This window comes from Lingula anatina, chromosome 1 (genome assembly GCF_051362555.1).
Source record: "Lingula anatina isolate TDL-2025a chromosome 1, LinAna3.0, whole genome shotgun sequence".
NCBI classification, from domain to species: domain Eukaryota; kingdom Metazoa; phylum Brachiopoda; class Lingulata; order Lingulida; family Lingulidae; genus Lingula; species Lingula anatina.
Window position 1 is genome coordinate 62,561,187 of NC_141767.1, and position 16,990 is coordinate 62,578,176.

A 16,990-nucleotide genomic window follows, 5' to 3' on the forward strand; every position below is an offset into this window, starting at 1 on the left:
CATGATGTATAAGTTTACAAAACTGTTAAGATACAAAATCTTAATCAAACTTGACTTAATTCTTTAATTATAAGTCTTAATTCTTTAAATTATAAATACAATGAAACATTTGCAAAAATTCATTATTCCAGATGATCAATATCCACAAAGAAAGTTGTGCAATTATAAATCCAAAGCTGAGGAATTCTTCATGAAGTCAGACTCACAGTCCTTGCTATAGTAGCTGGGGAAGCCTGACTGAGGTCTGAGGTCTCAAACAGAAGCTTGACGTTGTCAGACAGGAACAGACGGTCACCATTCTTCAGGTGCATTGCCTGGAACAAGTACACATTCAATGTAATATTTAGGAAACTCAACAGATATTGGCAACAACAGTTTCATGATATGCAATCTGTCATTATTTTTGCATAGCATCTTAGTAGTTAATGTAAGTAGTTTCTTATACCCTTCATATTTTTTAAATATCTATTCTAAGAAAACAGCACATTTAATATCAATTTTCTGGTGGAGTGATTTATTTTTCATTACTGTAACAGCACAATTACTTATGAAATTTGTCTCCTGAATCAATATTTCCATACCTTGCCAATGTCCAAGACACTGCTGAAGTTGTCTGCCCAGTTAGAATTGAGTGGGCCATCCAGACACAGCCACGTGGTGCTGAGATTCTGAAATATAAAATATAATCACAGTCAGTTCTTGGCATATATGTTTTATTTCAATACGTACCATAAAATGTTTAGAATATTTGGCATAGTATATCAAAATTACTTTTCCATTTCAAATAATCTCAGACACAACTATGCAGAATTCACATATGTTTAGTATTTAGTTGATGGGGAAAGTGATATTTAAAACATTTTCTTTATAAAATTATGTTTACCCTGTTAGACTTCCTCAAAGCAGTGGTAAATATCCCATCCACCCAGTCCTGGTTCTGGTTGATATAACCAAACATGAGAGAGAGGTCATCCACAACCAGAGGGTTGATTCTCTGCAGCTTGTGGTTATTCTCTGCCATAGCCGTCCCCTTACTGCTGTGGGAGTGCCTGGAGAGGCCCCGTGGGGTCACACACAGGGCATCAACCAGGGTCTGGATACAGGTGGACTTCCCACTCCCTGGGGGACCAGCTATCACTATACCTGTGGTGATTAAGTAAATAAATACATTACAAGATTTCTGTTGTACATAAAATCTGGATCTGAAATTCATGAGAAAAGTATGACAATGGCTACAATAAAATAGTATGGTGTTACCATAAAACCAATAAAATCAAATAAATTGGAAAGATTTTTTATCAAACGTACCATGATGAATCTGTGATACATTGTAGAGCTGCATGCACTTCTCCAGCCAGCGTTTGTGTGGAATGAGACCTTCCTCTCTTGCCGTCTGCTCCACAGCCATCTCAATGTCATATGACCTTGACCTTGCTGAATAACTTTGTTTGGTGGTTTCTGGGAGTCCAGAGAACACATCCTTGACAATTTGCTTGAAAATGGTGTAGTTCTGCAATAAAAAAATTTCTCTTGTTGAAATAATCTACATTTTTTTGTCTGATTAATTTTTAAGGGTCTGTAAAACTGCATGCAATAAATAGTCCATGTGCCATTCTATTTTTGTTTTAATTAGCTGCCATTCACACTATTTAAATAATATTTGCCTCAAAACTACATTATGCATAATTCTTACTAAAAATACAAAACCAGATTTAGATGGGGTTTAACAAAACCACCTTACTGCTAACTTTGAAAAGGACAGTAACCCCAGTCACACAGTGAACTTTCTGAAAAGTGATCTTTGACCAGAACCTACAGTAGTCAGAAATTAGGGAGGTAAATATAGTGAAAGACTGCAATCTGGCATCTGTATCTTTAAGTGTAACAAAAATATTCTTTAATAAAATCAATCAGAGTGGTAGTAAATTCTTACATCTCCCTTGAGTCTAGGTCCTATGACCTCCAGCAGTGCCTGGCCCACCAGTGCATGCTCCTGCTTGGCTGCTGGGGTCAGAGGGTTGGGGGTACCAGCTTTCCTGGACAATGTAGTCTTGTCTGCTTGTCTCTGACCTGGAGCTGGACCTAAGAAATGAAAGACAATTTGAGCCTAGGTTGTCTGTGTTGAATTAATTCACAGCATTTAATGGTGACACTGCTTAACACATATCGAAGAAGGTCCCTGTTTGACGCAAAGCATTGTAACATATATAGCTTCAATATTATGTAGAAAGTGAACAGTTTTAACTTAGATCATATTTCATCATTATCAAGAATAATGACAGCATATTGTACTAAAACTGTCAATTTCATTCCGCAACACCTACTTGTCAGACTTGTTGACATCATAGTAGGCAACTGGACAGAGGCCTGGCTGTTGGACCTGGACATCTGAGTCTCTTCCTTCTTGTCCAGCCTATCAAATGACTTCTCCTCCTTGAGAGACTTCCTCTTCTGTGCTGCCCTCTGCAGGACACCAGTCAAAGCAGTCAAGCTGAACTGATGTTGGCACTCTGGAGTCAGCAAGTCCTTAGCAAGATCTGTGATAATTTTCATCCTGGCACCTAGTATAGCAGGTGCTTTGAGGCCAGCTGAGGTGCACTTAGTTTTGAGAACTATACTGTAGTCTGGCATGACAAGTGCCACGGATCTGAATAATGCTTTCACATCCTCTGGCATGGTGAAGTTAGGGGGCGCTGTGGTAGGATTGATGGTCATGTAGATAGCAACATTCTTCTTGACATTTACCTAAAACAAAGAACATTACCAAATCTTGTAATGCTGGAAAGTTAGTTATTTTGTCTTGATATGATACTTTAGTAATTCAATTTAAAAAAGATATATAATTAAAATTGTTTTCCTAAAGTTTCCATTTTTGGTAGATGATAAAACATCTCATCAGTCAAAAGTATCCATAGTACAAACCATAAATTGCCTGTACAGCACACAGTGTGTTTCCTATGCCACAGAAGGCACAGACCTACCTCCTGTCCATCTCCAAAGTAACAGTAGTCTTTCCTGGCCTTGATGGCTCCAAATATGGCTGTCACACAGTCCAAGAATACAGAGAGAGCTTCCTTAGACACCAGCTGTGCCTCATCAAAGCAACCCCAGGAGCCATCCTAAGACAGACATTCAAGCGTAAATATTATATTAAATGTGAAAGGAATAAGAAGTATATGTATATTTGATGTTCATGTTTCACACAATTACTCACATATTTCAGATTTTGCTGTTTTTATCATCTACTTGATATAGAAGTCATCCTAATTTCCATCCCATCTTCATCTTGAACACATAAATAAATAAATAAATATGAAAGAAAAGAATTGAAAAATAGAAAACTAAATTAAGTCAATTATCAACTCACCATGGACAATCCTTGTAACATCTTGCCTAAAGATGATGGATCCATCTTTTCAGAACATTGGAAAATTCCAAGGAAATTTCCTAGAATCTGGGCAAGACCCTGAAATGAAAAGAAAAAACCAATCAACACAAGCTTTTACCCAAAACCAGTTCTATATTTTGTATCACATCATAACAAATCTTGATATTGCCTTCAAGAAATCAGAGAACTTTACAACCCCCCCCCCCAAAAAAAAAACATACTGAGTATTAAAAAAGCTTATTTTTGCATTAAACACATTTTTAGTGACAATTAAATTAGACTCAGGCTACCTTGCATGTCTCAGTCTTCCCCACTCCAGTTCCCCCATGTATTGCACTCCCCTTGAACTGTGCCAGGGCCTGGGACATGCCTAGGAAGCAACGCTCATTGATGGGAGTAGGGGTGATCATCTGCTGAGCTCCATAGAATTCACAGCCATATTGATACTTGGTGTCCAGCATGTAGATGACTGGCTCTGTCTCCTCACCTGAAATAATCATAATGCAATGAACACTGCCACATTTCTTCTTGATGTTTGTGACTTAAATACAGCAATATTATGTTTCAACAAAGAGTAAAGTACCTAAATGTTACACTGCCTAAAATCTTTTAAAGTAGATCAACAGCAAAGCTTTACTGTACTATGGTTTACTAAGCTTTTTTTAATAAAAGCATACCCTGCTTTACCAGAGAATTTATTCAAAACATAATAGGAAAACCCTATTGATCTTTTTTAATTATGTTTACCTGTGAGAGTTCAAAAAGATATGAAAAAAAAGGTGAGGTGGCCATAGATACTTACTGACTTCCTGCAGGTAACATCTGGCATTTTTCCTCCATTCAAAGTCTGTGGTCTCCCTCAGCTTTCTATTGCTCATGTAGTCTATGCTGTCTCTCAAGTACAGGCAGTACTAAAAATATGAATTTGTATTATATGTTTTATTATCATCTATACAAAGAGGTTTTTGTTTAATTCTTTTATATTATCAAATTCACTCAAACAGCGGACAACACTTTCAATATTCTAAAGAATATTTCCCTTATTTAAATCTAAATATATTTAAATCTTATTTAAATACCTTAAATACTCCCGCACAAAAATGCAGTGGTATCGAAGTAGCAAAGCATTAACGCAGTAGTGGTGTGGAGCATATTTGCAGTAGAAATGCAGTATAGCCTACTGCAATTCTACTCCAAAAAATACATAGGTTTGTACAGAAAGGAGCATTAATGCAGTAGATTAGCAGCATGATAGAAGCATGTTTCAAATATGCTAATTAGCTCCCAATGCGAAGCAGATTTGAGGCATATTTGCAGTATGATTGCAGTAGTCTACTGCGCTGGAGCATCTACTGCGTTTTCGTGCGGGCAGTACTTGTGGCAGACTAAAAATTACAGTGAAATTTACATTTTGTCATGAAAAAAGCCAAGAATATAACCACAAAATATATTCAAATGTCACTGCATTAATCCTTAGAACATGGCATTTAAACCACTCACAGTAATCATGGCCTCCAGTCTTAGCCGATGCATTGGCATCATGGCCTCATCTAGGGTGCGCCACTGGTTCCGGACTAACATGGCTGGCAGCTTACTGGTGGCTCCCTGGAACTTCTTGGAGATATTGTTCAGGGATTTCCTGTCATATTTAATCTCCTGTACGCCCTGCTCACACTCCCTGGTCCAGTAATACAACAGGCCAATTCTGCAAACTTGGGCTGGGTACTGGAAGAGAATAGTTTAACTTTACCTAAGTACATTCAATAATCTGTAACTATTTAGCCACAGTTTTATTCTTAAATGACCCAAAATGAGGAAGGCAAATAAAAAAACAAGAGAAAAAGAGAGACAGAGAGAGGTCTTACCCTGAATGCCCACTCGTCCATGGTGACATTAGCATTGACCTCCTGGCACACAGACACAGACATCTCATGGAGTGTGATCCCTACAGATTCCCTCAACTGCTGCAACCACATCTCTACTCCATCAGACAGGGAAATCTGTAGAGTAAACAATGGAAAACTCTTATACAGCTCACTTATTAAACAGATCAGCTACTGTACTTTTGAAAAAAAATTTTTTAATATATTTCTACAACGATCAGTGGATGTAAATGACAAATAATTAAATATTATCAATCTTGAAAAAGGAAAATGCTGAAATAAATGTGGTGCTTGAAATATGCAGAGAGTATTGGGTTAACTGTATTGCACTGCATTTAATACAAATGTATTTAGTATATACATTTACAATAGTAAGGACATAAAAAAACGTACTGTTTCATTGAGATTCAGCATCTCTCCCTCCAAACTGGTGACAGCCACTGCCTCCTGTACTACAGTCTCCTCTACTGCAACCTGCTCAGAGGGCAGCACTGTGGCAGTATGGGCCATCAGGCTGGGGTGGATGTTCTATGGAAATTGATTTCAAATGTGTGATTTACCCAAGAAAATATTCTTATTTCAGATTTGTATGTAAGTGATGCTTATTAAAATGATTATATTTTTGTGAGTTTTATACTGCAAGCCAACAACACATGTACATATGACAATAAAATATGTTCAAATTCAATGCATGCAAATTCAAATTTCAATATTTTTTTCTTTTTCTTTTTTCTTCAATCTCTTTTGTTAAGTGACATGCAACCAAACTAGCTGCACTATTAGACCATACAAAACATAAATCATGTTCTGAACACTAAGAAAATACAATATCTAGCATGCAAAAGTATATAGATTTTTCACAAAGCTCGCTAAAGGTAAGCCATGCAGATTTACATATCATCTATTGTCTCCATTGCTCACTACATCACATAGTAAGTGATGAATAAAGCTTACAATTGACAAATAATTACTGCAATGTATACTGTGTTAACATATTAATTTCTATTCTTTAGATACCATTAAGGAAGTGACATAAACTAACAGTTTAAAAGTTCTATTTCACAGATATACTAATATGTAACTTATACACTTCTAATAAAATGAACAAAAACAAAAAAATGTCATTATTCATACATTGAAAATCACAATATTCATCTAGGTAAACAATATTCAAATTTCAATTTTCAAAAAGATTGACCTTTCAATGCTTTTCTCTGTAAGTATGTTTCAACCAACTTTGTTTTCAAAACTTTAGTATAAACTTTGTTTAAACAAAGGCAATAATTTTTGTTCACAGAAACTACATCTAATCAGAGAAAAACATAAAAATGTCTGGATTGCTGTGTGTATCAATAGCTGAAGCAATGTGAAGTGGAGAGGCTATTAGTATGGGGCAGGTCACTCAGTGCACTACTTACTGACTGGCGCTTTTTGTTTTTAAACTTGCGATCATTTCGAAGAGCTGGGGAGGCCTCAGTACCCTTCTCGTCTTTGTCCTGTGGTGCGTTATGGGACAAATGTGATACTTGTGACTATTGTTAGTTGTCACGTGACAATGTCAATATCAAATTGAAATGCTAATATGTCTACTATGTCTATGTTGTTCTCTACGTCATCTCGAACAGATCAGTAAGAGGATTTTATCTATGGCTTAGAAGACTTTATCTATGGCTTTAACTAAATCCTAGGTTTAAAAACCTAATATGAGAATGAATGGTGTTATTCCACTCAAAAGTTTTTCTTGTTAAAGAATTTTAGATAAAAAGTGAGGTTTTCAAATGAATTAGTTCAAATCAAATTTGTTTTAGATTTATGTATCCTATTAAGATTTCAACACAAGAGCAAGAAAATAATTTGGAAAAGCAATATGCTACACAACAGAGTCACAATATTCAATAAAGTGTCAGTTTTTAAAATGAATTAGTTCAAATCAAATTTGTTTTATGTTTGTGTACTATATTAAGATTTCACCACAAAAGAAGGAAATGATTTGGATAAGGTATATGCTACACAAAAGAGTCACAAAATTTAAGAACATTAAACAATTTTAGTCTGATTCTATTAATTTTTAAAAAGCTTATTTCAACACTAAGAAGGATATTGAGATATCATATTTTACTAACTATATCAAGGCATTTAAAAATGACACACTGCAAAAACTGCACTAACAAGTTGAAGGGATTGCAGTGAAAATGACAAAGGGAAATTGTCTAACAAAGTAGAAAGCACAAGGAAATGTGGTTAGTTATTTTGCAATAGGGCATATTTAAAAGCAACATCTAGCTGAAGTTTAGAAAGTTTCATATATACAGACAAAATAGTAATATCAAATATGAATAAAAAGTTGCAATCAAAATACAAATCTTAATTAGTTACTACACAATTCAACTTGTAACATGTGCAACGAAGTGTACTAGTGAATTTCAATGTGAAAAAAATGAACAATTAAAATAACTATAACATTAAATGCACACAAATTACTTGTGATAAACAAACAAATCAAAAGTGCAACATTTTTATTTAAATTCTATTTTAAATAGTGTTCTACAAATCTCTTATAAATGCTGATATTACAACTCCAGGGAAAAATATACACAAAACCTGCAAGTCACCAACCAATTTCTTCAGCTATCTAAGACAATGCATTTGATATCAATTTAAATCCACAAACTGTATTTTTTTCAGATTGCCTTAGTAATTTTATGCACCAAAAAAAGATAACTTTTAGTCACAAAATCATGTATCAGCTGGTTCAAGGCAGTTTGCAGGTTCTATGCACTTTTCAAAAGTACCAATATTGTGCCAAAAACAGAGATCTGTCATGGCACAATACTTACATGGATCTGGGTGAGCCTTTTGTCTATCTTAGCTGGAGTCTGCAGTATACGAGGAGATATGGAGGTAGCTCTGGACCCCTCACCAGGTACAGGGGTACGACTACGCCTTGATGGCGTCTCTGATCTGGCCACGGACTCTGTCTCACTGCTCAGTGGTTCAGTTCTCTCCAATTTCACATCATACACATTGGTGAAGATGGTTCTGTGAAAGAAAGAAATGATGAATATATTATATTTAGGTTGTGATATTCGATATTAAACAGAAAACTAAACCACTGCTGTTACTAAAAATCAAGCCTTCAAATAAAGGAGAAATCTAAAGAATGGTACTAGATTATGTTTCCGGTTTCAATTTCTGTCAACATGACAAATTTCCTTTTCATCTAACCATCATAATGTCTAACCAGAAAACGCTACTTAAATGTTCTCTTTAACATGCTGAATACAGAAAAGTGATATCATAACTGAGCACAGAGCCTCCATAGCCCACCTCACCATACCACCTACCTGAGATGAGGTCTGACGGACTCCAGATCATAAGGTCTGCTCAGCATAGCCAGCAATACTGGGTCTGACACAAAGTAGAACCTGGGGAAAGCTCTCCTCTTGTTGTCCAGGTAACCCATCAGGGACTTGAAGCAGATCTCCAGTTCTTCAAAGATGTGCCTTAGAACAACCCCCTTTGGGACATCACCTCCATAACAGCACTACAAGGAAATGACATAGAATGACATAGAAATCAGCTGACCCAAGGATCCAACACAAGTAAGACAAGTATTTTTAAAAAATTTACAAGCATTATAATGGAGAATGTTTTGAAACATATATCATTTTTTACTTTAATTCTGAATGAGAAATCCTGTCAGGTGCAACATGCTTTTCATTCTCTATGTTTACTGACATTCATAATAACTAAACATACCTGTAGGACATTTCTTGTGTCGTAGGCACGCTTCATCATTTTTACCCATCCTTTGTCAATTCTACTAAAACGTTTAGCCTCTTGAGGGAGTTCCTAATAATATGACAAGCATAAATTAAATACAACTTTTTTCATATAATGCAAATGATTTCTGAAACTGTAAACAATTCCCTAAACTTTTTATATCCACATATTTCATAATATCATAAAAATTCATAAACAAGAAGTATTATCACATATAAGACAGATTAACAAAATGTAGCTAGCAATAAAAATATCTCCAATAAAATAAGTATCATATAAAATGATATACAAAGTCACATGTACCTTGGCTGTGGTAGCATTACTGAACACCTCCTCCAGGTACTGCCACAGATCCTGCACCTCCAGCCAGGTCTCCAGTACTAGCCCCACCTCCTTCAGCTTCTCTGCCCAGCTAGCTGCCTCCTCCCTCAGTGGACCTATATACTTAGAGGTCAGCATATTGGCCAGCAGGGCCTGGGCGTCCTCCAGCTGCTCCAGCAGGTGCTCAGTCACTGTCTTGTCCAGAAAGATGGGCCCTGCCTTTTTGTAGTTCTCAAAGGTAAGGACTTGTTCTGTCCACTCTTCTTCAGTGATACGCATCTTGATTTCTAGTTCTTGTTCTTTGCTGGCACAGTAGCAGATTTCTTCAATTTCTGATTTGTGTCTGAAAAAGTTTAAATTCAAAAATTTGAATTGGTTTTCCACCATAAGTTATTGCCCATTACAAATTGTAATCAAACCAACACATTTTATCCTGGGAAAAATACAGGAATTTTTATCAAAATTGCCAAGATGAAAGAATGTTTAATCTCCTTGTCTTTAAAATTTGTCAGATATCTCACTTGATCAGTCCTATGTCAAGGAGGTGGCAGAGTTTGAATACATTGGCCTCCAGTTGGAAGGAACTTCCTGTCACTGACATCACCTGCAGCCAATGTCTGTTACGAATTTCCTGGAAAATTTTTTTTTTCACTTTTATGGCATTGCTTGAAATATAAATTTTTAATTATCTTGATGTAACTACTGGTAACAAAATCAGTGTGTGTATTATGTGTGTGTGTGGGGGTGGGGGGTGGGGGGGAACTTAATTGCATCATATTTTATAATGATATGAGGGGTCTTTATCAATCTTTTTATTAACCAATATAGTTGTCCACATATTGTATACTCTTTTACCTCTCATTGAAACCAATCATACCTTTGAAGCCAGTCTATGCAGTAAGGGGAATACATCTAAATACTGCTGAATGGAATTCTTCATGTCATTGTAAGCATCCCAGTCCTTGAGTTTACTGGGCAAGGCAAGACATTCATCCCAGTAGGACTCCACCTGGAAATCCAATTTCATGAAGAATTAATAAAGAAAACACATATATTTTGTTAAACACATTAAAAGATGAAGGAAGAAAATGTTTTGTTTTTGGAAGAAAAACAGGAAATTATGGACAAAAAACTAACAACTAACAAATATAAATATTGCCTTACATACATTTACATCAAATGAAACATTTCCATACCTCTCTGTTGTCATTTTCCAGAATCACCTCTGCCCACAGCGTGTCTCTGAAGATATTGTCAAACCGTATGAACTTCTGGAACAGTCCATACAACTGACCTAGAAGATCAAGTTCCTGGGAAAAAAAAGGAAAGAAAAGGTGAGGCACAAGGTAGTTGACAACAAGCCACACTTACAGTATGAGATTTAGCTATCCAATTGTATTGAAGTAACTGAAATTTTACTTCTAATGTGCTATATATCAATATCTCTTCAGTCTATTAATGCTCATTTAAAGATATGAATAGACTGATTTAAATGTGATCCAAAATGAATGTCTTTGAAAACAAAGCAAAAAAGAAAACTAATTCATAGATTTTCATCTCTTCTTACCTCTCCAGTTCTGTCCAACTCAGTGAAAGGCTTACACACAATTCCAAAGAGTCTGGAGACTGAATCCAGTGTCTTCCTCTTGGCATCATAAAGAGTGTACCTTTGCTGGAAGTCATGCAGACGTTGGACAGCCTCTGCTGGGGGTATACCAGGCACAGCTGGACCCTGGGCATCAAAGGCATTGCGGAACTGGATCACCTCCACTACAAATGTCTGGAAGATAATAAATAAAAATTAATTGCTGGAGCATGTATAATCAGCTTGTCAAACTAAATAATATTTAACAGCAAAATAAATTAGTAACTGTTTTATCAGAGTGACTTTACTAAGGCACTAAATAGATTTATCTGACATAAAAAATGTTGTTTGCTTTACTACTCTGTTTGCAAGTGCCTAATCTATCAATTTTTACAATTGTATTCATATTCTAGTATTACCTTGACTTGTTTGTCCAGCTCCTGTTCAAATGCACCTCTCTTTTCTTTCAGCAGATCATGTCGTACTTGCTCTGTAAGTTCTAGAAGCTCTTGCCATTTGTCACGTAGGTGGTCCACTTCCTCCACCTCATTACGAGGCAGGCGGAGCTCAAACTCCCTACAGATGAATGCAAAACATATGGTTTCTCTTACACATGTCAAGTATTTAACCTACTTTTTATTTTTTATTTTAATTAGGGACTGAATAACAAAAAAAAAAAAAAAGAGAGAAAAAACAAAATAACTGCTTTTTTATATTTCTCTTATACCGCCTTACTAAATCAGCGTAAAGCATGAGTACTGTTTCCTGATTACTGAAAAGATACACTTCACAAAGCAATCATCAATAGACTTACCTAAGTTTGGCATACATGGTCTCTATAGGGAGATAGATGTCATCTACATTGTTCTCCATGTCCCTGACCTCCTCCAGCAAGTGGAGAGTACTGTTCAGTTGGTCCAGTGTCTGGACATTAAGTTCAAGACGCTGACGTACATTGTACCTATAGAGTACTGCTGCATCTAGCTTTTTCTGAAAAATTAGAAGACAATTAAAGAATTACTTTATACTTGATAACCTACTAAATAATCCACAAAAATGATCTGAAAAAAGAGGGTAGACATTCAAAATAAAGAAATATCAATGATGGTATTTTAAAAATGCAATCATAAAATTGAAAGCATGTCAGTTTTACCTTGGCTTCTTCATGTAATACTGAAGCATATTTGGTCTTCCAAGCCATAGCAAATCCATGGAGAGCATCTTTTATGGGTGCTGTCTGCAAACATATGGGTCCCACTGGCAACACTTCTGGAATATTGGTCACTTTCCTCTCAATACGCAGCAGTCTCTCTACCTCCCGTTTGATGGCAAAGAGGCCTGGATCCCCACTGATGAACTCCTGGTAGTTCCCATGCATATCATCTTTCCATAAGAAGTCATATAGACTGAAGTGGAACAGATGTTGCTTCACTATGAGGTCCAGATCTGAAATTAAAATGCAAATCTTATCAGGGTGTGTTCATATCAATCCAACTAACAGTATCATATACTTCTGCTCATCCTCATAGACTGTCAACTATATCAGTAATCTGCTTTCTCAAAAAGTCAATCTTTTACACTGCTATGCTTATACCAGTACAAAATAATTTGTATAATTTTACACCAAATTTTATAAGAAAATTTAGCTAAAAAAAGAGGCATTTTTTTGTCTGTATATATTGCAGAATATCAGCAAAAGAACTATAATTATATGATATACATAATAAATCATATCTCAAAAGAAAATGCTGAAATTGACAAAAAGATGCTTATGTGGATGAAATCAAAATAACATTACCTTCTACTATGCCCTTGATCTGTTCCAAGATTTCCTGTAGAGTGCCGTCCTCCATGATAGCTGTGTGGAAGGAAACCCCCACCTGACCACTTGACCAGGAGATACCTAGGACAACATGAAATTTACCATGTATAATCTTGAACATACCTGGGATTAAGTGAACAAAGCACTTGCCTCAAATGATTTTTTTTTAAATCATTTTTTTTTTAATTCTAAAGCATGCTTCATTTTTAAGACTTAGAATAGAAAATTTCACTTGGTCAGTTATATTACCTTTAGCCACCTCCAGGACCTCTGCAGCCACTGCAGTGACAGCGGTCTGAATACTGGCCAAGGCTGGGTCAATGATGATGTTTGGAATGGAAAACTTCACATTCACTTTGAATCTGAAAGTAAAGTTATGAACTTACTTCCACTGTGTGAAATGTCAAGTGTGACTAATTTACATTCCTTTGGGAAAGCAACCAACAAATTATGTATCATTTTTTCTTAGAATTTGGCCTTATGGATGTAAATATCATGATATTTTATAAATACAAATCTTAAAATCATGAATATAAATGAACTACATAAAAATAAAAATTTAATAATTCAACTGCAATCAAAATTTTTTTAAAAAAAAATGCTATTTTGCTACTTTTACTTTGTGAATTGCATTCAATAGCAAACAAAACATCAAAAAAGTACATAAAACAGTCACTCTCATTTAAACCTACTTACTGAAGTACCCATAGATAAAGCCAGATTTTCTCAGTATAGTGTCTATATATATATTTATATATTAATTGTTGTTTAATTACACCATAATATCTATGTGAAAATAGAAAACCAATATTTCCCCTTTTCAGATTTAAATTTCATATTTCTACATTGCTTTAGATTTCAATAAGTCTTTACTCCTCCAAAAAGAATCATAACTAAGTTCAGTCATCTTGAAAGACTTCAAAGAAGATTTTTCCACAGGCAATTGATCAAACTGCATGCAAAAGAGTAAACTGCCAAAGTTACAGCAGAGCAAAAAGGTCAAAGTTCAATATTAGGAAAAAAGTCAATCTGCAACCAGATGGTAACCATTTTTGATTTTAGGATTTTAAGCAACAAGCATTGGTATGTGACTTATATCTTGCAGAGGGGGAAAAAACTCAAGTCTCTTCTTATTTTCACAGGCAAATTATTTTGTGGAAACAGGTGAATAGCATAATTTTTAAAATGCTGGGATAAACTCAAAAATCCAATCTGATTTTTTTCAATCAAACAAACTTCTCACAAAAGCATTGTCCAGTATTTATAAGACAGGAGGAGGTGAAAGGGAGGGAGCATACACAAAGTCAAAGCAATAATCGCTTTATTTATTTATTTTTTTTTTGGAAATGGCATCTCAATTGACCATCAGGTTGCAGATTTGTGACATTTAAGTCACATGAATGCACAGTACACACCCCTGGCAAATCAACAGCAAGGGCAAGTGTGGTGTATGTATTAAAATACTAAAGAGGCATATAGATAGTCATAATAAAAGATATAATGTGTGTAGTAGAAACACAGCACAGAGCGAGAAGACCACTATGGTCCACTTCTGGCCACTACAGTCCACTACTAGTATTATTACCTGAAGTAAGTCACATCATCCTGTAAGTGTCTATTGAACAACAGAGGATTAATTGTTTGAAACCAGCAGTTAGACACAATACAAACAGATGAAGTGCACAGTTTTGAATAATATAATAAAAGAGGAGGTACAAAATACAAAACATATATACTCATAAACAATTACATTAAAATGGTTAATGGTAAAATAAAAATCACTTTGACAAAGAGTGTTTAAACAAAAAGTAACTACTTTGTTAGTTAAAATATGGAAGAAAGTCTCCACAAAAAGTATTAATACAAATGAAACAGTTTAGGCAAATAAGCTGTTAGACTTATATGTGGCTAATGTTCATGTGCACAATTAAAAATAAACACAATGAAAATTAATAAAGATAAATAATGGTTCCTACAGTCATGCAATAATAATATGGTATAATGTTAATACAAAAAGCTATGACAAGAATAAAACACCTTGCATATTCTGAAAGAAGTACCACTTCTTTGTAAATGTATCCCAAAAAGTTTCTGACTAAAACACACTGAAATAGACAGGCTAATATCACAGATGGGGGCTAAGAAAGAGCTGCAATTGGTACCTCTTGACCATTCTGTGACAAAAGTTTGTCTATTTCTAGTTTATTACTCAATCATGGCACAAATGAACAAACAGAAGATGCACAGCTTTTCTTATGAACAACATTAACACTTACTGCAGGTAAGTCTGCTCATGAGTTTTCTCAGTTGTCCAGGTCATGTTGGACAACATGGACAAGCTACTTCCTGGCCTCCTGTTGCTCATGTTGGATGCTGGTCTGCTAGCAGGCTGAGACTGGGGGTCTGAATTTTCAGACAGGTTGGACATGGCACTGACAACTCGTATGGTCTCGCTGTCACATCCACATGCCTCAGCAATGGTGACCAGGGACCTCCTGGTGGAATTCAGCACTGCGTCATACACTTGGGCGCAGTAGTGATCTGATGGGAAGAACAAAGAAAGATCAAATAATTGTGAAATATTCTCATTCTACATTCAGATACAAAGTTACAGATTGGGAATATTCTACTTGAGAACTTTAAAAGATTGACTCCTCTAAAATTGTCTCATTATTTTTGGTATATAATGAAGTTGAGTGGGATAGACCTTTAAACTGTCTTCTTTATACTGGGCACCTATTAACATAAATTTTAATAAAATTATTGTATAAGGGCCAATTTCCTTTTGCTTTATTGGCAATTTTCTTATAACAGGTAAGCATTAGGATTGATTACTTGATTGTTTAGTAATAGAATCAATAAAAGAGCTATCATTTACTGAGAATATCATTGATCAGTTTTTCCTCCTCTTCTTGTGTCATCCCAGGTCCTGGGGTGGTCACTTTTTCTTTGTCCTTGTTGGACTTGAAACCCGCTGGGATGGGGATGTCAGCCTAAAGACAACAGCAAGAACATTGTTAACTCTCAAATAGTGTTTCAAGGAAGAAACCCTTTACTCAAATCATTACATCTATGTGAGAATATATAAGTTTACCTAAAGTTATCTAAAAAGTAAAGACTTGATCCTGACCAGATATCACCACAGTAGAAGGAAAAGTGGTAATTTAAGACTACATTTTACTAACATGAAAGTATTAATTACTCACATAATAATATAACAGTTATCAAATAAAACTTCTAATACTATTGCATTATTACAAAACTTTTAACAACGATAACAAAACTAACAAATTAACTTCTTGAGATCTATTTTAATAAAAACTATCTAACTTTCATAAGCTGCATAGCAATACAGTAAAAATGACAATTTTACTACAGTATTCTAGTGAAAATAAATTACATCTTTGAGTGATATCTATTTCCTAATCCATTATAACAATAAACATGCTGATTATGTCCAATGTAAAGCCTTTGCACTTCTTATAGATTTAAAAGGATAAACATTATGTTAAATAATTTTTTTTTCAGCAAGAGATCTTCTAAGTTTATGGTCTTTCTTCTATAATTTCATATTCTCTAAAAGATAACAGAATAATCAAATTCTATATGGACCTGGTATGCAAAGACTTCGCAAATTCAAATGTACAGCTTATGAATTCTATAACTATTTGCTAAGCTTAAAAAATAACATAAACAACAAAGAATTCATGTGGCAAATCAAAATCACAGCAACTGCATAGTGCTCCAGGTATCTTAAAAATACATAACAATACTAAGCTAAGATTCACTACACAAAAACATCACTTCACAACCAATATGATGTTAACAGGGTGCACAGTCAGTGGACAGTGTGGGTTCAATGTGGGTGCACACAGTGGCAAAACAGGTGTACACAGTGGGTCAAAGTGGATGCTAAAACAGTGCAAAAGTTATCAAAATAAGTAACAAATGTCCAAATAACCATTTGCAGGTATTTCCGTTCTCTTTTCTCCTTTTCTTTCTCAGCTTGTTCTTCATCAATCTCGATAGTTCTCTTCCATTTGCGCTTCATTGTATTGAGTTTCTTTAGTACATTAAAAGAAGGCAGCTGGAAGTTGAAAATGTTTTAAAATGAAAGCCTAGTTGTAAATCTTGAAAAGGCACAGCCTCTGAATTTCCCCAAGAGTTGTTCTTCAAGGCAGCAGGAATGAAGCGGTAAGCTTAAATCT

The 16,990-nt window shown here is 35.1% G+C and overlaps 1 protein-coding gene across 18 annotated transcripts in view; it reads right to left on the reverse strand.

Annotated features, from left to right (window-relative positions):
* LOC106161180 (uncharacterized) overlaps positions 1-16,990 on the reverse strand; it is a 60,188-nt gene that overhangs the window by 30,394 nt on the left and 12,804 nt on the right. For 12 of the 18 annotated variants that reach the window (XM_087001286.1, XM_087001281.1, XM_087001296.1 and 9 more), the window contains 31 exons: positions 16,744-16,869; positions 15,661-15,775; positions 15,059-15,323; positions 14,368-14,397; positions 13,032-13,144; positions 12,759-12,863; positions 12,114-12,406; positions 11,775-11,950; positions 11,380-11,536; positions 10,943-11,155; positions 10,572-10,685; positions 10,253-10,384; positions 9,897-10,006; positions 9,358-9,718; positions 9,031-9,123; positions 8,616-8,815; positions 8,109-8,310; positions 6,690-6,767; positions 5,665-5,799; positions 5,254-5,388; positions 4,889-5,113; positions 4,191-4,299; positions 3,679-3,875; positions 3,368-3,466; positions 2,982-3,119; positions 2,325-2,745; positions 1,934-2,082; positions 1,309-1,510; positions 884-1,143; positions 582-668; positions 207-314 (listed from right to left, as the gene is read on the reverse strand). In XM_087001286.1, coding sequence (XP_086857412.1) covers positions 207-314; positions 582-668; positions 884-1,143; positions 1,309-1,510; positions 1,934-2,082; positions 2,325-2,745; positions 2,982-3,119; positions 3,368-3,466; positions 3,679-3,875; positions 4,191-4,299; positions 4,889-5,113; positions 5,254-5,388; positions 5,665-5,799; positions 6,690-6,767; positions 8,109-8,310; positions 8,616-8,815; positions 9,031-9,123; positions 9,358-9,718; positions 9,897-10,006; positions 10,253-10,384; positions 10,572-10,685; positions 10,943-11,155; positions 11,380-11,536; positions 11,775-11,950; positions 12,114-12,406; positions 12,759-12,863; positions 13,032-13,144; positions 14,368-14,397; positions 15,059-15,323; positions 15,661-15,775; positions 16,744-16,869 — 5,148 coding nt within the window. The remainder of the gene's footprint in view (positions 1-206; positions 315-581; positions 669-883; positions 1,144-1,308; positions 1,511-1,933; positions 2,083-2,324; positions 2,746-2,981; positions 3,120-3,367; positions 3,467-3,678; positions 3,876-4,190; positions 4,300-4,888; positions 5,114-5,253; positions 5,389-5,664; positions 5,800-6,689; positions 6,768-8,108; positions 8,311-8,615; positions 8,816-9,030; positions 9,124-9,357; positions 9,719-9,896; positions 10,007-10,252; positions 10,385-10,571; positions 10,686-10,942; positions 11,156-11,379; positions 11,537-11,774; positions 11,951-12,113; positions 12,407-12,758; positions 12,864-13,031; positions 13,145-14,367; positions 14,398-15,058; positions 15,324-15,660; positions 15,776-16,743; positions 16,870-16,990) is intronic. The other 6 variants (XM_087001295.1, XM_087001297.1, XM_087001283.1 and 3 more) reach the window with 3 other exon arrangements.